Below are 27239 nucleotides of genomic sequence, written 5' to 3' on the forward strand. Positions count from 1 at the left end.
TAGGATTACAGAATTGTTGAGTTGTATGGTTAGTGTATGTTTACTTCACAGGAAATGGCCAGATGGTTTTCCAGAGTCATTGTTCCTGCACCGTTTGAGAAGCGCGCTTTCTTGGCACCTCGTCAGAACTTAGCATTGTCAGTCTCTCTGATTTTAGCTATTGTAGTGTGTGTGTAGCAGTGTCTCATTGTGGTTCAGTTTGCATTCCCCCTGGTGACTAATGATATTGAGCAACTCTTCATGTGCTTATTAGCCCTTCATGTCTTTCGTCATGTATTGAAATCTATTGCTCATTTTTTTTCTTAATATCTTTAAAGCGTTCTTTAGATATTCTAGAGGTAAGTCTTTTGTCAGATATGTTACTGAGTTTTTTTTTCCCTAGTCTTGTTTGCTTTTTCATGTTCTTAATTTTGATGAATGAGTATGTTTTGACCTCATTTTTCTTTTTCCAGCAGGAAGACAGCATAAGTTTACCCAAATATTCCTCCCATTATATAAATGAAGTAATAGATTAATAGTTACTGTGCCACAAAACAAAACAAATGGAAATTCTGTATTAATATGTATATCAACTATGTCCTCTTGACATTATGCCTAGATGATGTGAAATTGGGTGTTAGTTCTAGAAGGTCTTGTAGGTCTTCAATGAACCATTCAACTTCAGCTTCTTCAGCATTAGTTATTGAGGCATAGACTTGGATTACTGTGATATTGAATGGTCGCCTTGGAAATGAACAGAGATCATTCTCTCGTTTTTGCACTTGCATCCAAGTACTGCATTTCAGAGTCTTTTGTTTACTATGAGGGCTACTCCATTTTTTCTAAAGGATTCCTGCCCATAGTAGTAGATATAATGGTCATCTGAGTTAAATTCACCCATTCCAGTCCATTTCAGTTTGCTGATTCCTAGAATGTTGACGTTCACTTGTGTCATCTCCTGTTTGACCACTTCCAATTTGCCTTGATTCATGGACCTGACATTCCAGGTTCCTATGCAATATTGCTCTTTACAGCATCGGACCTTGCTTCTATCACCAGTCACATCCACAACTGGGTGGTGTTTTTGCTTTGGCGCCCTCTCTTCATTGTTTCTGGAGTTAATTCTCCACTGATCTCCAGTAGCATGTTGGGCACTTATCGACCTGGGGAGTTCATCTTTCAGTGTCCTGTCTTTTTGCGTTTTCATACTGTTCATGGGGTTCTCAGGGCAAGACTACTGAAGTGGTTTGCCATTCCCTTCTCCAGTGACCACATTTTGTCAGAACTCTCCACCATGACCCGTCCGTCTTGGGTGGCCCTACAGTGGCATGGCTCATAGTTTCATTGAGTTAGACAACGATGTGGTCCATGTGATCAGTTTTGTTAGTTTTCTGTGATTGTGGTTTCCACTCTGTATGCCCTCTGATGGAGAAGGATAAGAGTCTTATGAAAGCTTCCTGATGGGAGAGACTGACTGAGGGGGAAACTGGGTCTTGTTCTGATGGGCAGGGCCATGCTCAGTAAGTCTTTAATCCAATTTTCTGTTGATGGGTGGGGCTGTGTTTCCTCCCTGTTGTTTGACCTGAGGCCAAACTGTGGTGGAGGTAATGAAGATAATGGCCACTTCCTTCAAAAGGTGCCTCTGACCCTGAAGCAGGCCACCGCTGACCCATGCCTCCGGGGGAGACTCCTGGACACTCACGGGCAAGTCTGGGTCAGTCTCTTATGGGGTCACTGGTCCTTTCTCCTGGGTCCTGGTGTGTACAAGGTTTTGTTTGTACGCTCCAAGAGTCTGTTTCCCCAGTTCTGTTTAAGTTCTGGTGTAAGTCTTTGGGTCCTGGTGTGCACAAGGTTTGTTTGAGCCCTCTGAGTGTGTCTGGTGGGTATGGGGTTTGATTCTAAACACGATTTTGCTCCTCCTACCGTCTTGCTGGGGCTTCTCCTTTGCCCTTGGACGTGGGGTATCTTTTTTTGGTGGGATCCAACATTCTCCAGTTGATGGTTGTTCAGCAGCGAGCTGTAATTGTGGAGTTCTTGGGGGACTGGAATATAAAAGTAGGAAGTCAAGAGATACCAGGAGTAACAGGAAAATTTGGCTTTGGAGTACAAAACGAAGCAGGTCAAAGGCTAACAGAGTTTTACCAAGAGAACGCACTGGTCATAGCAAACACCCTCTTCCAACAACACAAGAGAAGACTCTACACATGGATATCACCAGATGGTCAATACCAAAATCAAATTGATTATATTCTTTGTAGCCAAAGTTGGAGAACCTCTATACAGTCAGTAAAAACAAGACTGGGAGCTAACTATGGCTCAGATCATGAACTCCTTATTGCCAAATTCAGACTTAAATTGAAGAAAATAGGAAAAACCACCAGACCATTCATATATGACCTAAATCAAATCCCTTATGACTTTACAGTGGAAATGAGAAATAGATTCAAGGGATTAGATCTGATAGAGTGCCTGAAGAACTATGGATGGAGGTTCGTGACACTGTACAGGAAGCAATGATCAAGACCATCCCCATGAAAAAGAAATGCAAAAAGACAAAATGGTAGTCTGAGGAGGCCTTACAAATAGCTGAGAAAAGAAGAGAAGTGAAAGGCAAAGGAGAAAAGGAAACATATACCCATTTGAATGCAGAATTCCAGAGAATAGCAAGGAGAGATAAGAAAGCCTTCCTCAGTGATCAGTGCAAAGAAATAGAGGAAAACAACAGAATGGGAAAGATTAGAGAGCTCTTCAAGAAAATTAGAGATACCAAGGGAACACTTCATGCAAAGATGGGCACAATAAGGACAGAAATGGTATGGACCTAACAGAAGCAGAAGATACTAAGAAGAGGTGGCAAGAATCCACAGAAGAACTGTACAAAAAAGATCTTCATGACCCAGATAACCCCAGTGGTGTGATCACTCACCTAGAACCAGACATCCTAGAATGCGAAGTCAAGTGGGCCTTAGGAAGCCTCACTACGAACAAAGCTAGTGGAGGTGATGGAATTCCAGTTGAGCTATTTCAAATCCTAAAAGATGATGCTGTGAAAGTGCTGCACTCAATATCCAGCAAATTTGAAAAGCTCAGCAGTGGCCACAGGACTGGAAAAGATCAGTTTCCATTCCAGTCTCAAAGAAAGGCAATGCCAAAGAATGTTCAAACTGCCACACAATTGCACTTATCTCACATTCTAGCAAAGTAATGCTCAGAATTCTCCAAGCCAGACTTCAACAGTATGTGAACTGTGAGCTTGCAACTGTTCAAGCTGGATTTAGAAAAGGCAGAGGAACCAGAGATCAAATTGCCAACATCCGCTGGATCATGGAAAAAGCAAGAGAGTTCCAGAAAAACATCTATTTCTGCTTTATTGACTATGCCAAAGCCTTTGGCTGTGTGGATCACAACAAACTGTGGAAAATTCTGAAAGAGATGGGAATACCAGACCACCTGACCTGCCTCTGAGAAACCTATATGCAGGTCAGGAAGCAACAGTTAGAACTGGACATGGAACAACAGGCTGGTTCCAAATCGGGAAAGGAGTACGTCAAGGCTGTATATTGTCACCCTGCTTATTTAACTTCCATGCAGAGTACACCATGAGAAACGCTGGGCTTCATGAAGCACAAGCTGGAATCAAGATTGCTGGGAGAAATATCAATCACCTCAGATATGCAGATGACACCACCCTTATGGAAGAAAGTGATGAGGATCTAAAGATCCTCTGGATGCACGTGAAAGACAAGAGTGAAAAAACTAGCTTAAAGCTCAGCATTCAGAAAACTAAGACCATGGTATCCAGTCCCATCACTTCATTGCAAATAGATGGGTAAACAGTGGAAACAGTGGCTGACTTTATTTTTTGGGGCTCCAAAATCACTGCAAATGGTGACTGCAGCCATGATATTAAAAGACACTTGCTCCTTGGAAGGAAAGCTGTGACCAACCTAGACAGCTTATTAAAAAGCAGAGACGTTACTTTGCCAACAAAGATCTGTCTAGTCAAATCTATAGTTTTTCCAGTAGTCATGTATGGGTGTGAGAGTTGGACTGTTAAGAAAGCTGAGAGCCAGAGAATTGATGCTTTTGAACTGTGGTGTTGGAGAAGACTTTTAAGAGAATCCCTTGGACTGCTAGGAGATCCAGCCAGTCCATCCTAAAGGAAATTAGTCCTGAATATTCATTGGAAGGACTGATGTTGAAGCTGAAACTCCAAAACTTTGGCCACCTGATGTGAAGAACTGACTCAATGGAAAAGACCCTGATGCTGGCAAAGATTGAAGGCAGGACGAGGAGACAACAGAGGATGAGATGACTGGATGGCATCACCGACTTGATGTACGTGAATTTGAGTAAGCTATGCAAGTTGGTGATGGACAGGGAGGCCTGACGTGCTGCAATCCATGGCGTCACAAAGAGTCGGACACAACTGAGCAACTGAACTGATGTGAAATTATAACTATGTAGTGTATTATTTCTCTTTTATCACTGACAGTATAAGAATCAGGAGTGTGATAAAAGATCACATTCTTAAAATAGAATTTTTTACTTTTAATTAGAGTGAAAGAAGTAACGTTTAACCAGTGAGCCAAAGGTATCTAGTATATTTTAATGTAACTTTTAAACATTTTGGCTCTCAGTTCTGAACTGTGAATCTAACTTAATTCTCTAATGTTTTATTTAATTTTCTCAATTCCTGATTTTCTGTTTTTCCTTTGTCTTTGCTTTATGTTTCCATTTACAGGGCTTATCCACTTTTTTGGAGTGATAACTCCGCTGCTAGTGTTTGAAAGGATTAGACCTTTAGATGACATAGTATCTCATTTTTTCAGGGTGTTAGCTTCCCTTAATCTTCCAGCAGCAATTGAAGATTTATCTGGAGATACCGTACCTCAGTCTATATTGACCAAGTCCACATCTGTGATTGAACAGGGAGGCATCCAGACCGTTGATCAGTTGTTCAAAGAGCTACCCGAACTTCTTCAAAGAAATAGAGAAATCCTCGACGAGGTATGTTTTAAGAGGTTTGCTTTTCAGGTAAATAAAATACTCTTTGGCCCCTTGGTGTCCAGCAGGGATTGGGACAGGAGGCTTCTTCCTGCTTCTTCCTGTGGTTTCACAGGGTAGCACTCATCATTCAGGTTAATTTATTGTGGCCCATAGTCTGCCCTTCAGTTTAAGAGGAATTCTGAGTGAGAATGGGTTTATATGTCTTAAGGGTATATAAGTGTGCATTACGACCATTGTCTGAAACTAGTATACTGTGGGAAATCACTATCACACACACTGTTCAGACTTTTTCATTATTAAGGATTTTTTTTTCTTCTGAAACATTCAGTCTGTGGTGAACAAGGAATCAGACTAAGGAAGTTAGGCCATCATATGTTTTCCAAGCCCACCATGCTCATCTTCAGATGGCAAGGGTATTTTATCATGAGGAATGTAGCGCTAACGTTTGTTGGCTAAAGTCAACTATTTGCCAGTGTTATTCTGCTTTTAAGGTGCTTTCGCCTCTTTCTGCTAACTGATACATTTGTTTCTTTAGCTATAAGTGTGTTCATACTGGTTATTTTGGTTTTTGACAGTTTAGGAGTCATGTCTCTTTTAGGTGACTTCTGTTATCAATGCTTTAATCCATGATGTTTCAATCACTGTTTCCAAATACTTTGGGGCAAAGACAGAGTACTTATATACTATGACAGTGCGAACCTTGGGAAGGAGAATATATACCTTCCAGGGTTACTTACTGCTGCTGCTGCTAAGTCGCTTCAGTCGTGTCCGACTCTGTGCAACCCCACAGATGGCAGCCCACCAGGCTCCCCCATCTCTGGGATTCTCCAGGCAAGAACACTGGAGTGGGTTGCCATTTCCTTCTCTAATGCATGAAAGTGAGAAGTGAAAGTGAAGTCACTCAGTCGTGTCCGACTCTTTGCGACCCCATGGACTGTAGCCTACCAGGTTCCTCCATCCATGGGATTTTCCAGGCAAGAGTACTGGAGTGGGGTGCCATTGCCTTCTCCGCAGGGTTACTTAAGAGCTTAACTAAAATAAAACAAATATTAATGTGGAAAAATCTCATCTCATAATTAAGGAATAACTGGCTTTATTAGTGTGTATGGTATGTTTGTTGTCTGCCTCTCTTATGAGGTATTTTTATTTATTTTATCTTCCTAACAGCCTGATGAATTAGACTCATTTTCTTGGTTGTACTTGTAGTTTCATTTTAAGTACGTTATTAAGTTGTGAAGCTGATACTGTTTTTGAGTGTTTATGTCTCTGGTAGCAAATTTAATTCAAGTCTTGGTTTTCAGATAATTTGAAGTGTCCACTAATTTATTTTTTAAATGATAAATTTATCTTGCTTGGGATCTGTTGGATCCTTTCCACCTTAGATTCATGGGTTCTATTTCTTCAGTTATTCTTTTTTGTCCATTCTCTCCTAATGAATTCCTGTTAGATTGATGGCAGTGCTTCTGAGTTAGTTCTTCACATCTCTTAACATTTCTATTACTTTTTCTCTATGTGGGTGACCATCTGAGACTGGCCTCCCAGCTCATTGATTGCCTGTTTAGCTCTGCCTTTTGTGTTCTTCAGCCGCTCTATTGCATTTTCCCCCTATGTTTTTCATTTCCAGAATAAGGATATTTAATTGGTTCTTTTCATAAATCACCTACATTTATCTTACATGTGTCTTTTTTCTTTTTGAGGTAAAATTCACATAACATAAAATTTCACCATTTTGATCTCTTTTAAGTGTATGATCCAGTTGTTTTTAGTACATTCACAATATTGTATGAGCACCAACACAGTCTAATTCTGGAACATTTTCATCACCTCCAAAAGAAAGCCTGTACTAGTTAACAGTCAGTCCTCTTTCTCCCATTCCCCTTGTTCTTGGCAACTACAAATCTGATTTCTGTTTGTATAGATTTATTCATTCTGGACATTGCAGATAAATGGAATCATGCCTTTGAAGTTTGCCTTTTTCACTTAGCATCTTTTCAAGGTTCATTCATGTCACAGCATCTGTCACTGCTTCATTTCTTTTTGTAGTTAAATATTCCATTGTGTGGATGTATCATTAAGTATTTTATTTATCCATTCATCAGGAATAGATACTTGGGATGTTCCCACTTTTTGGTTATTCAGAATAATGCTGTTATTTGTGAACAGGTTATGTTTGAACAACTGTTTTCAGTTCTCTTGGGTTATATACATAGGAGTGGAATTACTGGGTTGTACAGTAATATTGTGTTTAACTTTTTGAGGAACTGTGAAACTGGTTTGCAAAAGTAGCTGTGCCCTTTTACATTTTACCAACAGTGTATGAAGGTTCCAAATTTCTCCACATCCTTGCTAACCCTTATAATTGTCTTAAAAAATAAAAAAGCCACCCTTGTGGCTATGAAATGGTATCTTACTATGATTTGATTTGACCTTATATGTAGAAAATCCTAAAATTAGTAGGAGTTTAATGAGAATTGTATTGAATGTTTAGATCAATTTGAGGAATATTACTTATCTTTAACAGTATTACGGCTTCCAGTCCACGGATGGAGGCTGTCTTTCCATTTAATTTATTTCATCAGTGTTTTATACTTTTCACTGTACAAGTACTTTACTTCCTTGATTAAACTGATTCTTAGTTATTTAATTCTTTTTGATGCTGTTATAATAGAATTATCTTAATTTCCTATTTGGATTCTTCATTGCTAGAGTATAGAAATACAGCTGATTTTGTGCATTGATTTTGTTTTCTGCAACTCTACTAAATTTGTTTATTCTCTCTAATAGTTATTTTATGGATTGCTTAGGATTTTTTCATATAAAAAGTCATACCATTTGCAACTATAGGTAGTTCTTCCTTTCCACTTTTGGATGCCTTATTTCTTACTCTAATTGCGCCAGCCAGTTCAATCCTTGTTTAAGCAGTGAGAGTCCACAGACTTGTCTTGATCGTCAGCTTAGGGGAAAACCTTCCAGTTTTTCACTGTTAAGCTATTAAGTTTTTCATAGATGGCTCTTCTCAGATTGAGGAAGTTCCTTTCCATTCTTAATTTGTTGAGTGCTTTTATCATAAAAGGGTGTTGGATTTAGTCAGATGATTTTTCTGTATCTCAAGATAATCACATGGATTTTCTCCCTTCATTCTACTAATACAGAGTATTACATTAACTGATTCTTCAGTGTGAACCACCCTTGCATGCCTAGGTTATCCCACTTTGTCATGGTGTGCTGCTGCTGCTGCTGCTAAGTCGCTTCAGTCGTGTCCGACTCTGTGCAACCCCATAGATGGCAGCCCACCAGGCTCCGCCGTCCCTGGGATTCTCCAACCCACTGGAGTGGGTTGCCATTTCCTTCTCCAGTGCATGAAAGTGAAAAGTGAAAGTGAAGTCGCTCAGTCGTGTCGGACTCTTAGTGACCCCATGGACTGCAGCCTACCAGGCTCCTCCGTCCATGGGATTTTCCAGGCAAGAGTACTGGAGTGGGGTGCCATTGCCTTCTCCTGTCATGGTGTAGAGTCCTTTTAATGAGCTGCTAGGTTTGGTTTGGTAGTACTTTGTTGGGCATTTTGCAGTTATATTCGTAAGGGATACTGGTCTGTAATTTTCTTGTTGTGTGTATGACTTTCAACTTGTGTGTTTTTGTGATTGTGTCTTTTGTAAATAGCATATGGTAATAAGATTTTTCCTTTACTTTTAGCTTGACAATCTTCATCTCTTCCTGGAGGGTTAAGTTATTCATATATTTGGAACCATATTTTTGTACAACAGTTGTCTTACTCTTTTGATTTCTCTATTTTCTTTCTTTGGTTCCTCCTCACCCTCACTTTTTATGGTTTTATTGAGTTCCCTCCATTTTTTCTTTTTTTTTTCCCCCCTTTTTGACAGCATGAAAGTTGTATACTTACTTTTCTTGTTTATAGTTTATTATGATGTGTCTGGGTATGGGTTTTCTTTTATTTAAGTTGCTTGATATTCCATTGGATTCAGTGAATTTGAGAAATTGTGTCTTTCATCCATCCTGGAAAGTTCTTAGTTTTCACTTCTTTGAATATTGCTTTTCCCCAATTCTCATTATTATGTCTTTCTCCATCTCTGATGTTGAATCTTCTCAGTTTATTTTTCTGGGTTTTCTGTTGCTCTGTGCTTCCTTCTGCCTGATTCTTCTGGTCGGTCATTCAGTTCACTAGTTCTCTTCAGTTATATCCCAGCAGTTTTTTAACTATCCATTAGCTTCCTAATTTTATAATTTCTTTAATTTCCAGAAATTTTATTTGGCTCTTTTTCAATTCTTCTCATTTTCTTTCTCCTGTCATATTTTTACTCTAAAACATATTAAATATGTTTAGTTTATATTCTTTATCTTATCTCAGGGTCAGTAGTCTTTGTGGTTTGGTTCTGTGATTTGTTGTTTTTTCCTGATTTTTTTCTCATACCAGTTTGTTTGCTCTTATTTCAGTGTTTTTGTTTGTGTGTTTCCTGTATTTTAAAACTTTTTTGGAGGGTTTTGTTTGTGTGTGTGTGGTTAATCTTTTATTTTGAAATTCATTTTAGGAGTTTGTGTCATGCAGGTAGTCATTTCCAGTCCTAAATTCAGGCTTTTGGTTAGGAATCTTAAGGTGATATTCTTTTCTTTTCTGTATAGAGCCATGGTTCAGATGGTCAAATTCCCTTCAGTTGGTCAATTTTCCTTTAAATACTCATCCACTGAGTGTCATCTATTTGGAAGTCCCCATTTGAGGGAAGATGGTGCCTTTGATCTGATCTCCTACTCATATTAGCCCCACCTGTGTTTCTTGTCTCCTGTTAAATGAACATTCTGAGCCACTAGAGAATGTGTAGTTGGTGCACTATGGACGGTAGGCCAGCTCCACCTTGTGGCCTGTTTTATATGGTTCACTAGTGAAGGATGATTTTTACCACTTGTAGGAAATTGTTTTTTTTTTTTTTTTTTTTTTAAAGAATATGTGAGACTGTAGTCCCCAATCCTAAAATATTTACTCTAACATTGGACACCAAGTTCGCCGACCTCTGCTCTAAAGTGTCAGGCGTTCACAGGTGCTGTTGGCTCTAGCACTTGAGTCTGTTGGTGGATTAGCACTTTCTGCCTCTAATGTCTTGCTTTCTCAGCTCTGCATTCGAAAGGCTTTTTTTTTTATGTTAATTTTCAGTTTGTTGTATTGGGTTGACATCTAAATCTTCTATTTGTATGACTTAATCAGTTTTCTCTTTGTTTTGTTTATGGCTTCAAAGTTCTAAAGGCTTTCTGTTTATTTAATCTTAAAAAAAAAATCTTTGTTTAAAAGTAGTTTTGGTATATGGATGTACATAATTTCTTGAGTTCAGTTGCTCAGTCGCTCAGACTCTTTGTGACCCCATGAATCACAGCACGCCAGGCTTCCCTGTCTATCACCAACTCCATAATCTCTTAGTCATCTTAATTTTACTGAGTACGGTAATGGCTAACTTAGCCTTAAATTTTACAAGATGTTTTGTTAAGTATATTATGATTTGGATTTCTGCAGTGGAAATTATTGTACTAATTTATATTCTAATCAGTACTGTAGGAATAGTCCTAGCTCACTAAGTCTCACCTATATTGAGTATGATCATTTTAAAAACGTTTTAAAGTTTTTTACACCAGAAATGATAGTTCACTGTTGCTTTGCCTCCTTTTTAAAAGTCATTAAGGTTGTTGGATGAAGAAGAAGCGACTGACAATGATTTAAGGGCAAAATTCAAGGAACGTTGGCAAAGGACGCCATCCAATGAACTTTATAAGCCTTTAAGAGCAGGTAAAAATGTCCCTAAATGACTTTCACTTGAGTAAGTTCTCATTTTGCTTGATTGAATTAGGCTTCATATGAAAAGCCAGGTGTTTTTCTTCAGTTCCATGTAAAATAAAAAATAACAAGAATGTTCATCATAATAAATTCAGATTCTTAAGAAAGTGAAAATTAAAATGATCCTGTGACTCTGACTTCCTGTCCCAAGCTTTCTGCGTATTGTAAAAAAAAGATAAATGAGATATATATAAATATATGGTGTTGTGATTTCATTTCATTTAGTAGTAATACTACCAGGTAGTAAAGGATGAGTTTTAAAATTAACCTGAAGCCAATTATTTTTAAGACTTTGATTATAAAGATTTTGTGCTTGTTTAGATAAATGATATCTGCTGCTGCTGCTGCTAAGGTGCTTCAGTCGTGTCCGACTCTGTGCGACCCCATAGGCGGCAGCCCACTAGGCTCCCCCGTCCCTGGGATTCTCCAGGCAAGAACACTGGAGTGGGTTGCCATTTCCTCCTTCAGTACATGAAAGTGAAAAGTGAAGTGAAGTCGCTCAGTCGCATCTGACTCATAGGGACCCCATGGACTGCAGCCCACCAGGCTCCTCGGTCCATGGGATTTTCCAGGCAAGAGTACTGCAATGGGGTGCCATCGCCTTCTCCGAAACAATATCTAGACTTGCTTTATTTCTCTGTAAAAAGCATTTAATACTATTGTGATTTTTCTAAAAATGTATCTGCTTTTCTTATAAGTCAGATTTAAAGAGTGATCTTTTGAGACAGGAACTTTTTTGAAATAAGTTGTAACAGTTTTTGGAGTGAATGTTATCTTTCTATATTCATGAGTTGTAGAAAAAGATTAATGTCAGTTGGCTTTTATTTAGTGGACTGTAACCACAAGGATGTTTTAAGGTTATAAAACACTAAAGATGCAAGGACTGACAGGAGCTCAGTTTCTGTCATCTAGTGCTTTGGGGCTGACAGGGAGACAAGTAAAATTGGAGAACAAAATTGAAAGTACAACCAGCTTATGTACTTCACTGTTAAAATCGTTACTGTGCTCTGGTAACATTTTTTTCTTCTTCCACAGAGGGAAACAACTTCAGAATCACTTTGGATAAAGCTGTGCACGCAGATGGACAGGTGAAGGAGCGTTACCAGGCTCACCGAGACACCATTGTGCTTCTGTGCAAGCCGGAGCCGGAGCTGAACGCCGCCATCCCTTCTGCTAACCCGGCGAAGACAATGCAGGGCAGTGAGGTGAGGACGTGCACTTTGGTGTGGGTGGGCAGCCGCTCTGACAACTATGTTCAAGCTATTACATACAGTGAATTGCCCAGTTTTTTCTTACTGACCTTTTTTTTTAAAAATGATGATGTACATTGAGGTGCTTGTGTTTAGAGCAACATGATATATATACACTGTGAACGTTATATTACTATCCATTTATTGAATACTTCCTCTGTGAACTCGGTACTGTATATATTCACAGTGTTTAATTCACATTTGGTAAAAGGGAGCAACTTGGAAGTAAAGGCGCTTACTTGGGGTGGGAGGACTGGATTGGCCAGATACTCCTCTGACTTGCATCTTTCTATATACTGCCTTCTACCATATTCCTCTGGGACTACCTCTGAAGGGAGGGTTGTCAAGGTGTGCATGTTAATAAGTGGATCACATTGGCATGATATTTCTACTGGCTACAGGCTCATGGGAGCGTGATTGGCTGAGACCCTAAGGGGATGGGTGTGACTGATCACTGTGAGGTGAGATAGGGGCCCTGAAGCACACAGGAAAGTAAGCCAAAGGGCAAGAGATACTGCCGAAAGCTTCTTAAAAAAGGTGAATTTCCTGTGACAGTAGTTCTCAGAAGTTATCATTGTCATTTCTTATCTGTCTTTGCTCAGAAGCATTTCATGTATTCATTCAGCCAAGGCTTAATGGACAGCATCTACTGTGTAAGGCACTACGCTCGGTACACACGATGGCCAGCCCGCACTCCCCATTCACAAGCAGGCGTAGAAGAGGAGACATACACAGAGATAACTGGGATACATGGTAGAAACTGAGAGGTGTGAGGGCTTTAGGTGACAGAATTCTGAACGTTCCAGCATTTGGAGCCCCTTGCCTAGGAGGCTTCTTAGGACATTGGCACATTATGAGAACAGTGGACAGGCAGAAAGGTGAACAAGAGTAGGATCCGAGAATATTGAGTGTGTGTGTGCAGAGCAGCTACCAGAGGTTGAGTGGAAACCAGCCCCTGAAGTGAAGGGAAAACAGCGTCAGGGGATATGCACAGAACCTGCATCTCTGGTTGGGGGCCAGAAAGAACGACCACTCTGAAGTCAGATGCTTTCAGGGCGTCGAGGAGAAAAGGAAGGTGGTTGAAAGATTAAATTTGTAAAGAAGAGACTGCACACCTATAGAACAGCAGCATGTTCTGACTTCTTTTGATTTTAGGAGAACTCTCTTTAATGTCCCCCCTTTTTTCTTTTCAGTGTCACATACACGACTCGGAACTTACATGGCTTTCGTTCTTTGATTCTGCTTTCTATAGAAAAGCAAAAATGTTTTTTTTTTTTTAAATTTGTAATAGCTGCTCTGTTAATCCAGAACGGTATTACATAGGGGAAGAAAAGTTTGACAATCAATATGAAGTTATTTTATTGAAACTAGATTTTCTGCATGGAGGTAACCAACAATTTTCAGTGCTCTATATATTCATTCCATATGTGTCTTTATCAGAAAAGGGAAGCGTCATTTGTTTATTACAGCTCCTTCAGATAGTTGTCACCATAGTTGATGACACTTTAGCCAGAGTTTTTAAGAGAAACAGCCATTTGAATTGCTGATTATTAACGTGATACAAAGTACATGTTTTATTAAGAGGTCCAAGCATAATGGGTAGGGCTGTTTTTTTCTTTCATTCTGAAGAGGCTAACTATCTAGTTATTTATCTTTGTTCTGTTTGGGCAGCTGTTTTTAGGTACTGAGAGGATGTTCATTTCTATACTATATAAGACAATCTGTTTCAAGATACTCCTGACTTTCAGCTTTGTTTACTAGACTATTTTTTTTTTAATTAATTCTGCATATTCCTATTTCTCCCCTAGCTTTATTTCATTTCTATAAAATTTTCGAACTTCTGTTAGGCATAACATACGTATAGAAGAAAATGACATTTCTTACTTTCCTAATGGCCAAGCAACTTCACATAGGGTTAAAGTCAAGGTTGAGATTCCATTATCAATTTACCAACAGGTAAAGCTATCAAAACCTTTTTGAATTTATATGCTACTGTATCCCCCAACACAAACTGTGTTGCATGATTATAGAAATCCTTATAATTCAGCAGAATAAAGGATACTTTAATTCTTGGTCTGTTCCTCATTTTTCCTCTGTTCTTGTCTGAGTGCTTATATGCTTAAGACTCTTTAGTCCACAGTGCACGCAAAGTAGAGAGTTAAACCGTGAGACATAACCAACAGTTAATAATAATGGCTCCTACTTATGGAGCACTTGGCCTGTGTTAGAAATTACATTAAGCACTTACATGGACTTGCTTCAGTCTTTACAACTGTCCTGACATAAAGGTACTATTATTATTCTTGTTTTGCAGATGAATTTTCCAGGTAAACTGCCCTTGGTTATATAGTAACTAAGCCCATGATATTCACTAAGGGAGTATAATCAGAGTTGAAGTATTTTTTTCTATGTCGTCATGTTTCACTGTGCTGGACAGCTAGATTCCTTCGTTTCTGTATTGAAGGTTTGATTTAATTTTGTGTTTTGGATGGGTAGAAGAATGTTCACGGTTCAGAAGGTTCCTGCAGAGAACTCTCACCCCTGTTCTTTCCACCTTATTCCCATCTGCTCTGTTATACGTAACAGTATTCATTTTGTCTGGTCTGTGTTTAGTGCTTTTATTTTTGTGAAAAATACCTATGCACACAGATGTACATAATACATTATGTGTGTGTATAGCTTTATATTCTGATTTCCCTTCTCATTGAAAATGCGACATACAATGTATATGCTTTTGTACCTTTTTTCATTTAACGATATGTCCTGGAAGTCATTTGCAAGCAAGACTTTGACCAGCTTGTCTAACGTCAGATTCTACTAGGCCCCTTTAATAGACTTTGCTGTGCCCATCCAGCCGTGACTCTTTGTCCTCTTCTTCCTTTTAGAGTGTCTGTGGTTTGATGCTTCTTGGACCTCTGTGAGTCACGTTAGAACATGTTAAGAGACTCTGCATATAAGATAGGATGCCTAGGAGATATGGTGGTTACCAGAGGCTGAAATGTGGAAGAAACTTGAGGCTTTTCCTCAGGTTTTGGTTTTCACATGGGAAGGTCGCTCTGGACCCTCTCATCACCGAGCTGATGACTAAGGCCAGGGACTGCAGAGCAGGGCAGAGCTGCTTAGGCACGGGCAGTAGGTGAGGAGATCTCTGGAGCTGAAATTGCTGCTGGTAAGAAGCGAGTCAGGGCTGGAGATGGGGTTCTTGGACTGTCCCTTCTTTGCCCACTTTCTTGCTCTGAGCATTCTTGGTCAAGCAGAATGGGGGCTTGGGGTCGCCCAGGTGAAGTGTGAAGAGCTGTGAGTGAAAGGGAGCAGCTCACAAGGGTCTTAGAGGGCACTTGAACCCTGAAACACTGTTACTACATAGGGGTGTTAGGCATTTATGAATCATGGGGCTGTTAGGCAGAGACTGCCTGGACTGAATGAGAGGCAGAACTCACGATGTGAAGAGAGATAGGACCTACCCCTTCTTTCTCTCCCAGGATTTAAAATCAGCATATGATTTAGAGCTTTCTCTCTCTCTCTCTTGAGTGCTGTCTCCATGTATCGTTATCTCTATTTTTATCTCCATGTCTCCTTCTCTCAGTCTCACTATGTTGGCAAAATAGGGTATCTCTTGACAAAACACACCTTCCTCTACATCATGGTGAGGACGCAGCAAAGTATAAACGTGGTTAGAGAGTGGTTTGGAGTCAGGCAGACGCAGGTCTCAGGTTTCACCTCTGCTCCTTTAGTAGCTGTGTAACCTCAGGCAGGTGACTTAATTTTTCTGAGACTCAGTTTCTCCATCTGTGGAATAGAGGTAATAAATACATACTCTGGGATATTGTAAGAAGTACATTAAGTTTAATCTGTGAAGTGTGTAGGACTGTGCCTAGCGCATGATAAATGTTCAGTAAATCTGTTTTCATTATTGCTGCTGCCATTGCAGGCTGAATCCACTGAAGGTACAGCAGTGTCTGTATGTAAGTGAACCTGCTGTCTGAATTACACTTGGCTCTCTGAGAAATCATCTCTCCCTGACCCTGGTGAACCTTTGTATCATTCCCTTCTGGTAATTGGCTTATGGTTTTTTGGGCAATTCAGCTAAAAGTTTTTTAAATTTGTATAGGTGGTGAATGTCTTAAAATCCTTATTGACAAATCTTGATGAAGTAAAGAAGGAAAGAGAGGGGCTGGAGAACGACCTGAAATCAGTGAATTTTGACATGACAAGCAAGTTTCTGACTGCTCTGGCTCAAGATGGTGTGATAAACGAAGAAGCTATTTCTGTTACTGAACTGGATCGAATCTATGGGGGTCTCACAACTAAAGTCCAGGAATCTCTAAAGAAACAGGAAGATCTTCTTAAAAATATTCAGGTAAAGTTTATATACTTCAGTAAGATTTTTATTTAAAAAATTACAGAAGGGATAATCTGTATACAGGAGGGATAATCTGGACTAAATCTGTCCATTTAGGATTGTGTTTTTGGCAAGTATTCCATATTAATAGAAAACTGTAAACTGTTGGTTATATTTTCATGCCCACTGAATTTGGGGTAATTTTACTAATGGAAAGCTATAAAGTACTGTGCTACTCCAAAGGGAATATATTAGGTAAATATCTAATAATAACTCAATATAATCATAGGTGATTTTCATAGTTGGAAAAGTATCAATAAAAATGTCATGAGCTATATTAATTTCATAAATATATATAACTGCATAAATCTTTCTTTTCATAAGGTCTCACACCAGGAATTTTCAAAAATGAAACAATCTAACAACGAAGCCAATTTAAGAGAAGAAGTCTTGAAGAATTTAGCTGCTGCGTATGACAACTTTGTTGAACTTGTGGCTAATTTGAAGGAGGGCACAAAGGTATGAAGCACAAAAAAAATAAGAGCTAACTGACCAGTGTGGACGTGAGGATATAGTTTGAGAAGTTAATTGGTATTTCCAGTTGGACCAAATCATTCTTCATCTTGAATGCCTTAGCTTTCATTACTTTGGCCCCTGAGAGCTTTGTTAAAAGTGGGAGAAAGCTTAATGAAGGTGGTGGATTTCATGGGAACTTTGCAGAATGAGTATGCGTAGACATTCATTTCAGGTAGCAGGAATTAGCGAGAATCAGCAATGCTTTGTTACATGATAGAAAGTCGGCCAGTCTGAGTGAATTATGAGGGAATAGGAGTAGTAGTCAGAGCTGATACGTGATGGGGAAGGGGCTGGTATGACCTTCATAGCCTCTGCTGATGGTTTAGGTGATGATAGATTTGTGATATGCTTGTGTCTTTAGAGTGCTTACTGAATATGTTTCAGTATTTTCTAGCCTTTCCTTTAAATATTTTGGGGAAATGCTTATATTTGGTTTGACCAATTTTGGGGAGTAAGTGATTTTTTAAGTTTTTCAAATACATAATTCCTTTTGGTACTTTAACTCCACAATGATGACTGAATAAAGTTATCTTGATTTTAATACAGTAGGTATGATGTAAAACCCTCTAAAGAGAGCACAGAAATACTGCCGAAACCTTCCAAAGAGAGAGGATAGTAAAATGCCATTTTAATTTGATTTCAAATGCTTTGTTGAAATAGGTAAGCTGAGAAAACTCTCCAGAGTGCTTTTGGAAATTCTTCAAAAAGTTTCTGAAATGATGCCTGCGTTTCTGAAGTGAATGTGCAAATCTAATGTTTCCACTTAAATAGGTTGTTTTTATTAAGTAGTTGATTTTTCTCTAGGAATTGGGAACTTGTTCATGATCATGAAACTTAACTTGTCACTGAATTTTTGGTGACAGCACTTTCTAACGAGTATTTATTTTTTTCAAAATATTTTAGGTCATATTTAACAATAAGCTACTGGACTTAAGTGGTATGACTGTCTCTCATGCATAGGGTTTTAGTTCTTTAACTGTTATTGACAAATGAGCTTTACATTGTGTTCCTCTTAGATTAAAAATAGTTCTGGTTTATCACTTATGTTTGTTCTTTGCTTGTAGTTTTACAATGAGCTGACTGAAATACTTGTCAGGTTCCAGAACAAATGCAGTGATATAGTGTTTGCACGGAAGACAGAAAGGGATGAACTCTTAAAGTAAGTTTATTTTCTCTATCAAATTATACTTCTGAAGTATTTTTCTTAGGAAAAAAAATCATATTCTTGCTACCTCTTTTAGAAAAATCACATGTGGATACTCTTGTGGTGGGTTGGCAGTGTGAGTTAATTTCCTTCATTTCCTCTGTGGTGGTTTACAAAGCAACAAGCAACCAGCTACATGCTTCAAGAACAACAGGATGTAAAGGAGCACAAACTCTAGATGAAGGGAGAATAGTGATGTCGCAGAAGTGATGAGAGCACAGCTCATGGTGACAGAGCTCAGGGAGTGCCAATAAACACGGGCAGTTTACCTTGAAGGGGCAGATGGGTTCCTTAAATGAAACTGCAGGCACAGCACGAGGGAGAGAGGATTTATAGCTCAGAAAATGTAAGCAAAATCACTTTCTGTAGGGGCCTACTGGGCAAGCAACATAAGACTCACTCTGTGTGGAGTAATGGAGCGCTAACTCAGCATTGATACCCATTAAGATGAGAAAGAGAGCAAAATTTAACGAAACTGATAGATGAACATTCACCAGAATAACATTGTCACAGAACAGGTGAAAATTTTACTGTGAATTTAAAACAAAGGTTAGGAAAGACTCACTAAGGATTACCACAAACAAAGCCAGTACTCAAGGAAGATGGTAGGAAAACAAGAGGTCATAAAATATGAAGTGTCAGGGTTTAGGACACAATTGGAAGAGAACAAAACTATCACGAATGTGAGATGAAATGAGAAGGAGCCAAAGCAAGAAAAGAGTGAAGAAAACACAGGAGCAAAGAGTAGCAAAGAAGAAATCAAAGAAAATGAAACCAAAGCAAGGAACAGGATTAAAAGTAGAGAAGCTGGGCAAAGAAGATCTAACATATGTAAAACTGAATTCCCTTCAAAGAAGAAAATCCCAAACAGTGAACAGAACAAATACTTAATGATATTACTCAAGAATATTCTTAGAATAAGTCCTGTTGAAAGGGTATGCATCATTTGGTCAGGAAAAATGAGTAAGAACTGTTAACACTTATTTGTATTAAGGCATATACATTATTAGCCTTCAAAGATAATGACAAAACTTCCCTGATGGCCCAGTGGTCAAGACTTTGTGTTCCCAACACAGGGGGAATGGGTTTGATCCCTGGTTGGGGATCTAAGATCTCAACATGCACATGGTCTGGCCAAATAAATATTCTTTAAAAAAGAAAATGGCAGAATCCTTTTAAGGCAGTCAGGCAGACGGATCAGCTCTGTTTATAAAAAGGTGAAAAAAACTTAGGCTGGCAGCACTGCATGCTAGAAGAGAATGGAATGATTGCTATTGAAACTCAAGGAAAGCAAATATAAGACAAAGATTTTATATCCGGCCAGCCTGTCCTTCAGCTATATTCAAAGTCAGGTGGTCATCAGTGATGAATATGAAGAACCCAGAGACTATTATACTCAGGAGCCTTTCTTGAGCCCCTCAGATGAGCTGACCATTATTCTCATCTGTCCATGCTTAAACAGTTTCCTGTAGAAGAATGGGGAGAACTTAAGAGCTACTTCCTTCCAGCCCCAAGATAGAAGGGCCATTTGTTACCAGTTTTTCTACTACACCTTTAAAAAGCAAATAATTAAAATCTTTAAAAAACGGTTTTAGAGGCTAAATACAAACCCAAATTAGTTTTACTAGTAGGTAAATCCGAAAAGAGTAAAACAGAGCAGTCTTCGGACCAGTTTTATTTATGAATATGGATGTGAAAGTTCTAAATAAAATGCTTGCTGTTCATATTCTCCATATTCTCCAGTATATTAATTAATGAAGGAACATGACCATGACCAAGGAGGAATGGGTGGTTATTCCATGAATACAATGATTGGTTTAGTATTTTTACGTCTAAGGAGAAAAAGATGATCTTCATAGATGACGAAAAAGTGTGAGAAAGTTAATGGAGAAACTATAAACATTCCCCCTAAAGACAAGTGCTAGCTATCAGTGCTGATATTCAGTACTATATTGGCAGTACCAGCCAGCACCATTAGACAAAGGCAATTAGAGATACAAAAATTGTAAACTGTCACTACTTACAGACTTTATGATCGTACATCTGGGAAACCTAAAAGAATCAGCAGCCAAACTCTGCAATAAAAAGAGAATTGGTGATTATAAAAATTAATTTGTAGCAATCAATAGCTTTCATACAAGTAAAGACATAGAAGATACAATGGAGGGAAAGACCTCAGTTAAATAGTCATGAGAAAGTAAAATACATAAGAATAGATTTGTCATATATGAGACCTGGATGAAGAAAGCTTTGAAACACTATTCAAGGACACAAGAGAGGATTTGAGCAAGTTATAAGACATATCATGTCCTTAGATAGGATGAGATGTCAGTTCTAAATAAATTTATCCATTCAACATAATTTTGATTTAAAAAAACCACATTTTCGTTTAAAAGTAGACAAGTTGTTCTAAAGCTCAAGGTGAAAAAAGTCAAGCAAGAATAGCCAGGAAAAACTGCATAAAAATAATAGTAATGGAAACTAATTTACCAGATTTTAATATATGTAATATTGTCTCTAATTAAAACACAGTGGTACTGGCACATGATTAGACTAAAGACAGAAGACAGGAATAGATTTAAATCCTTATGTGAAGTTAGTGTTTTAAGAAAAAAAAATCCTAAATCATAGAAGTTAAGAGACAAGTGCCTAGTTATTTAGGAAACAAAAGTTATTTTTACAACAGAGTAAGTTCCAAACAGATCATACTTGAAATGTATAAAATGAAATGAAAAGAAAACGAGAGAAATTTTTAGTAAAGCTGAAATAGGAAAGGTCTTTGTAATTCTGATGTAAAATCCAGAAGCCATTAAAGAAAAAAGAGTAAGTTCATCATAAGATGGTCAGCAGAGTCAAAATGTAATAAGCTGGTGGAAACTGTTTGAAACCTGTTCCCGGGACAAAAGGCAAATTTACCAAATTTATAAAGAACTCTGAGATACTAATGAAGAGGAAAAAAAAACCCAATAGAAAAATTGGCAAAGGATATGAACAGAAATTCTGCAGATGAAATAAAAGTGACTGTTAAGCATATGAAAAAATACCTCCCCTCATTCAATATAAATATGAGTTGAAATTACTCTGAAATGGCATTTTTCAGACTGTCAAAAATTTGGAAGTTTGATAGCATGCTTTATTGGCACACTTTGGGGAGCAAGTCTCATTCTACTGCGGGAGTGCACAGTGGGGCAGCCCTTTTGTGGGACCCAGTAAGGTCCGAATTGTAGACCCATACATTATTTAATCCAGCTTTTTTTTTAAAGGATGTTTTCTATTTACCAATATACAAAAATCTCTAAGATGAATAATTTATGTTAAAAAAAAATAAGATTACAGACTAGTGTAAAGTATGCTTTTTGTATAAAAAGGGAGAAAATAAAAATGAGCATTTGGATTGGGTTATTTCTGATCAGGAAGCTCTGGACAGGTTCATAGGAAAGAATAGTATAGTGTCTGTGTGTGGGCGTGATGGTGGAGTGAGAATTTGTAGATGGTGGTCTGTCAGTTTTGTGTGTCCAGTTTATCTTTCACCTGGGATTGTTTTTGAGAGTCAAAGTGTGGTCTGGGGACACTTGCTGGAGTTGTTCCATCAGGACAGCAGGGCCTGCCACAGACACTTGAGGGCGTGTCGTGTGTGTTGTTTCGAGCTTGTGAATCAGCACAGTACCAAATGTTTCATAAGAGTGTATTTTATCTTAGGATTTTGTTTATCGGGATTTGGGGATAGATTCCAATTTATTGTCAGAGGAGTCTTTAAATTTTTTAAAAAATTTTGATACTGTATTTTAATGGTGCTTTAAACATCTGTCTTTAATGAGATTACCTTATGTGAGGTATCTTTTAACATAAAATGTCTCAGTGCCATGTTTTGGATATCTTCAGAAAATTTTCATCAAGAAATTTCCATTGTTTTCTGTGAACACTGATATACAGTGATTAAAATATTAGGCAGGTGACTGTGAACAGTTGTAGTTTTCTGATCATTTTTAGATTTTTATTAGGAGTTTCTCATCATCTAGGGGCTGACCTCTTACTAGAGGGAGGGCAGTTTCTAAGGGCCGCTTGCTTCGTTTAACGTGTCCCTTACTCTGGCTATAATTATGGGCTCTGGAAAAGTTTACTTTTTCCCCTTGTCTTCAGAAATAGAACAAAAACTAACTTTATTTTATTCAGTAGTAGGAAGAAAGATGATTTCAATTAGCTCTTGCCAAGAACAGAAATATATAGTATATTTTAAAATACTATCATTGTTTTGATTCTATTTTCTGTGTTTCATACATGAAGAAAAGAAAGAAAAATACCTGATATTTTGCAGGTGTTGGTTTTCAAAATTGTGTTAATTTCTAATGCTTCTGTCTTTAATAAGGGACTTGCAACAAAGCATTGCCAGAGAACCTAGTGCTCCTTCAATCCCAACACCCACATACCAGTCCTCTCCAGCTGGGGGGCACGCACCAACGCCACCAACTCCAGCACCAAGAACCATGCCGGTCAGTAAGCAGCCCGACCTTTTAAGATGGAAGTTTTACGTGTTTGTGACATTTGCTAGCTGTAAAGGGTAACACAGACTTTACATGGTGGTCTGGTGGTCACCACTTTGATCAGGTGACCAGCCTTCTGATGTTTTGCAGTATAAAGAATATGCATTCTTTATTCATGGATCACTTATAAATTTTTGCTAAAAAATGTTTACCTTGAGTCTAATGAAGTCTTTGGAACCAACTTCCAGTTTATAGCAAAGATAGTGATAAAACCATAAATTAAATTGTGCTGTTAGGAAACACTTGGACAGCCTAGAACAGGAACATTCTTTGAGACACTTGGCTTGGTTTTCAAAGGCGAATGTTATAGACAGAGAAAAGATAGATGGAGAGGGCTTCTAGATTAAAAGAGAGGAAAGACTCATAATAATCAAATGCAGTACATGAACCTCAATTGGATCTTGGTTAAAACTCTTATAGGTGTTTTTATGAAAAATAAGGACACTTGAATGTAGGGTAATACTACTACTACTGAGTCACTTCAGTCGTGTCCGACTCTGTGCGACCCCATAGACGGCAGCCCACCAGGCTCCCCTGTCCCTGGGATTCTCCAGGCAAGAACACTGGAATGGGTTGCCATTTCCTTCTCCAATGCATGAAAGTGAAAAGTGAAGTCGCTCAGTTGTGTCCAACTCTTCGTGACCCCATGGACTGCAGCCCACCAGGCTCCTCCGTCCATGGGATTTGCTAGGCAAGAGTACTGGAGTAGGGTAATACTAGGGAATAATTATTAATTTTGGAGTAACTTAATTTTCTCAGGGTGAAATGGTAGCGTGATTATGTAGGAGAATATTAGGACTTGTATACTGAAATGTGTAAGGCCAGTGTCCTTAAGTTTGCAGCTTAACTTTCAAATGGTTCTGTAAATATGTAGAGGTAAATATAAGAATATAATTATAGGCAAAGCAAAAGTGGCCAAATGTTAATAATTAATGAATTTAATTGGTAATTATATGGTTATTTATGATAGTACTGTTTTAGGTTTTCTGGTGTTTGAGATTTTAATATGAAAAATCATGGGGCCAGGAGGAGATAAGAGAGAAAAACACTATCTCACCCATTCCTTCCTCCTCCCTCAAATGTGTGACCACGGATGGGAGCAGTAAATGATTAAACATTGGGCATCAGGAAAAGAGCAGTGCTAGTGTGGATATTTGTGGTATATCTGCAAATTGGAGAATTATTTTTCAACTACGGTACATTCCTGGAATGGTGAGCCCACATTTAAGAATGGGAATTAGAAATACATTCAGTTGGATTCTGGAGTTTCTTGTACGCTCTCATTCATTTTAATTGATAGCAATTTGACAGAAAGCTGACATGTGTTGTAGTCAGTGCCGACTTTTTCTTACAGCCTACTAAGCCCCAGCCCCCAGCCCGACCTCCACCTCCTGTGCTGCCAGCAAATCGAACTCCTGCTTCAGCTCCGGCTGCAGCTCTAGCTCCAGCCCCGGCTCCGGCAGGCTCTGGGACCACTGTACCAGCTCCATCACAGACTCCCGGTTCAGCTCCCCTGCCTCAGGCCCAGGGACCCCCGTACCCCACCTATCCAGGGTATCCCGGGTAAGACTGAAACTCTGTATGCCCAGTGAACTGGCTAATGTTTCTAACTCTAGTTAGTCTTTTAAAAAAAAAGGTCACCCATTCTCTGAATGGAGGTGTCATATAGGCTACATTGTCAGCTCACATAGAAATATAGTAAGTTATAGTCACTTTGAGCAGTTAAATAGCCATTTCCCTGGTTTATTTAATTTGTTTTTAGTTTTACATGTTGGGTTTATAGTAAACATACCTTCTGTAAGGAATTCAGAATGTGCTTCCTTGGTCATCTTTGTTTAGGTGATAAACAGATAGGTGCCTTTCCTGGACTTGGCAAGACTGGTAAAGCCTTCTTCACATACCTACCTGTACTCTGACGTCTTGACATTCCGATCAACTCTTGAACCAGGAATCTATCTAATTATGGCATATACTTAAAGATCAGCTGTCTTTGTTATTTTTGTAATCTTAAAAATCCAGACATTTAACTTCTTTTAAGTTGTCTTCCAGACTTAGTAAGTAAACTGTATCTTCCAAATGTTAAAACTGTGAAAACAGTATAAATCTATGAGCATTACAGTTAACATTGACTCTTGTAAAACAGAAATGTACGTAGATTGCCACAGTAAAATGAAGAGTCTCTGTTTTTATTCTTGGTAATGGTTGAATATTTAATCTTATTTCCTTCAAGAATCTTGGGTAGTATTAAATACTTTTTTCTTTCATTTCAATTAATAACAGGATAGAACTCTCTTTTTCTAGGAAGTACCTTGGAACAGCTGTTTTTTTCTCTCTCCACTGTTCTCTAATAGAGTGAGAAATAGAGGAAAACGTGATTTTCTTGAAAAAAACTTCATTTTAGAATAATTACTGTATGGTTCATTTTCTAGTATTTGATTTACCAATCTAGCTTTTTTTTTTTGTTCTTCTTCCCATCAGGTATTGCCAAATGCCCATGCCCATGGGCTACAATCCTTATGCGTATGGCCAGTATAATATGCCGTATCCACCAGTGTATCACCAGAGCCCTGGGCAGGCTCCATACCCGGGACCCCAGCAGCCTTCATACCCCTTCCCTCAGCCCCCACAGCAGTCTTACTATCCACAGCAGTAATATGTCAGCTCAGAAGCTCAGCTGGTTCAGTTCAAAGGGAAAGAAATACCAACCCTGCAATAAGTGTACTAAACTCTACGCTCTGGTTACTATAACGTCCTCTACTGTACTGAGTGCAGTGTATAATTTCTGTCTGCGGCTAGAAGCTGTGCCCCAGTTCCACACTTGATTGTACTTGGGCGATTTGCTGCTGTTGCAGTGTAAACACTAAGTATAATAGAATTTGAAGTAAATTACATTACAGTTCATAAAAGTTGAAAATGAGAAATTAAACCCACCGGTGAAACGTTTGAAATTATTAGACTTAAGTATGTGATTGGAACATCAGATGCTTACAACGATGGTTTAAGTATGGATATACAAGAAAACTAAGTTATCTTTCTCTTTTGGTTTATTGATTTGGTTTGATTTTCCTTACGCTATTTTGCATAATCAAAACATTGTAAATCTTTTAATTTAAAAATAAATTCCTTAAGAACAGTTGTCATTGTTATGCTTTGTCATTGATTCTCATTGCTGTCTAATTTCTTCCTGGTACTAGTCTCTCATTTTATGTGTACATAAGTTAAACAGGTCCTGTGTTAAGTGCATGATTAATGCAAGTTAATAGTCAGGTTCAATATATCTTATAGGAAAACCAAAAGAATAATAACCGTAGTTTATCTTTCATATGCTGATTAGTAAATTAATTTTGACACTTATTTTGAAAAATCTTATAATGTGGAAGAAACACAATTGCTACCAAAGATTCTTCAAATATTCAAGTGAATATGTATATTTAATGTTTTATTACTAACTTCTCCAAGAAATCAATACAAATTCTGGTAAAAAGTTTTTTCTTTTTTTCATAATCTGGTTAAAATAAATACATGTCATTAACAGTACTGTCTAATGTAATAGAATTGTTTAAAGAAAATTTACTGTACCCTTCTGTCCTTTTTTTCACCTTACTGTCTTAACCTAGTAACATTTAATGCACAATGTGTATGAATAGATATGATAAGCCCTTTCATTTTTATGCTCCTAAAAGATTGGACTATTTTATAATTCAGGGAGTACACAAAACAATTGTTGGGAGCATATGCCAATTCTGGAATAGGCTGTGTATTTAATACTAGTCTGTGCTGTTCGGATGACTAAGTGCTGTATAAGCCTCAGTGAGACTTGCCTGGTGGAATGCACAGACGTGCATCGTGGAATGAGAAAGTGAGAAAGGAGTGAGTTGTCTGACGTCCCAGTGGGGTCTGCTCTATGTGAGGCTCATATCTGAACATACCAGATATCCGAGCAGAGTTCCAATGAATCTGTTTATGCTTATTTTCACAGTTTTATTGCTAACCTTTTCTTGAATTGTTGTTTCATTTAAATGATGCTGTCAGTTGGTCCATTGTTGTTTTCATTTGACAGTTTGGGTTTATATTTTTAAATGTGGGGCTGAAGGTGTGATTGTAAAGGGAGCTAATTGGTTTAAAATATATGTATATTTAAAAAAATCTTACTTTGTTGTTGTATGTGGAAAACATGAAGGCATGTTACTTCAGTATAAATGACTTTTACATGCAATACTGAAATTGCTTTAAAGTTCAGTAGTTGAAACCTTGGCAAAATAGTTTTTTACATATCATAGCTGACTTCTATTAATATGGAATCATCAGAATATGAAATGGACTTGTTTGACTCTTGTGTAAATGGCACTTAAGTTCCTCCTCCTCATCATTCGAGGTACCATCACCAACAGAAGATACTCAGTGAGATTAGGGGAATCCCAAATTGCTAGTTTATAATTCTCACTAATACAGAAAAAAACAAAAAACAAAATTGGCCTGAATATTCTCTTGGGGAAAGAAG

The 27239-nt window shown here is 38.2% G+C and overlaps 1 protein-coding gene across 2 annotated transcripts in view; it reads left to right on the forward strand.

Moving 5' to 3' along the window:
* The window catches only part of PDCD6IP (programmed cell death 6 interacting protein), a 68960-nt gene extending 43089 nt beyond the window's left edge, over positions 1-25871 (forward strand). For both annotated transcript variants that reach the window (XM_070777370.1, XM_070777371.1), the window contains exons 10-18: positions 4812-4989; positions 10666-10777; positions 11861-12030; positions 16187-16435; positions 16802-16936; positions 18058-18152; positions 22564-22687; positions 24093-24301; positions 25217-25871. In XM_070777370.1, coding sequence (XP_070633471.1) covers positions 4812-4989; positions 10666-10777; positions 11861-12030; positions 16187-16435; positions 16802-16936; positions 18058-18152; positions 22564-22687; positions 24093-24301; positions 25217-25391 — 1447 coding nt within the window. In that variant the 3' untranslated portion in view covers positions 25392-25871. The remainder of the gene's footprint in view (positions 1-4811; positions 4990-10665; positions 10778-11860; positions 12031-16186; positions 16436-16801; positions 16937-18057; positions 18153-22563; positions 22688-24092; positions 24302-25216) is intronic.
* The last annotated feature ends 1368 nt before the right edge of the window (positions 25872-27239 follow it).

Source organism: Bos indicus, chromosome 22 (genome assembly GCF_029378745.1).
Source record: "Bos indicus isolate NIAB-ARS_2022 breed Sahiwal x Tharparkar chromosome 22, NIAB-ARS_B.indTharparkar_mat_pri_1.0, whole genome shotgun sequence".
In the NCBI taxonomy this organism is placed as follows: domain Eukaryota; kingdom Metazoa; phylum Chordata; class Mammalia; order Artiodactyla; family Bovidae; genus Bos; species Bos indicus.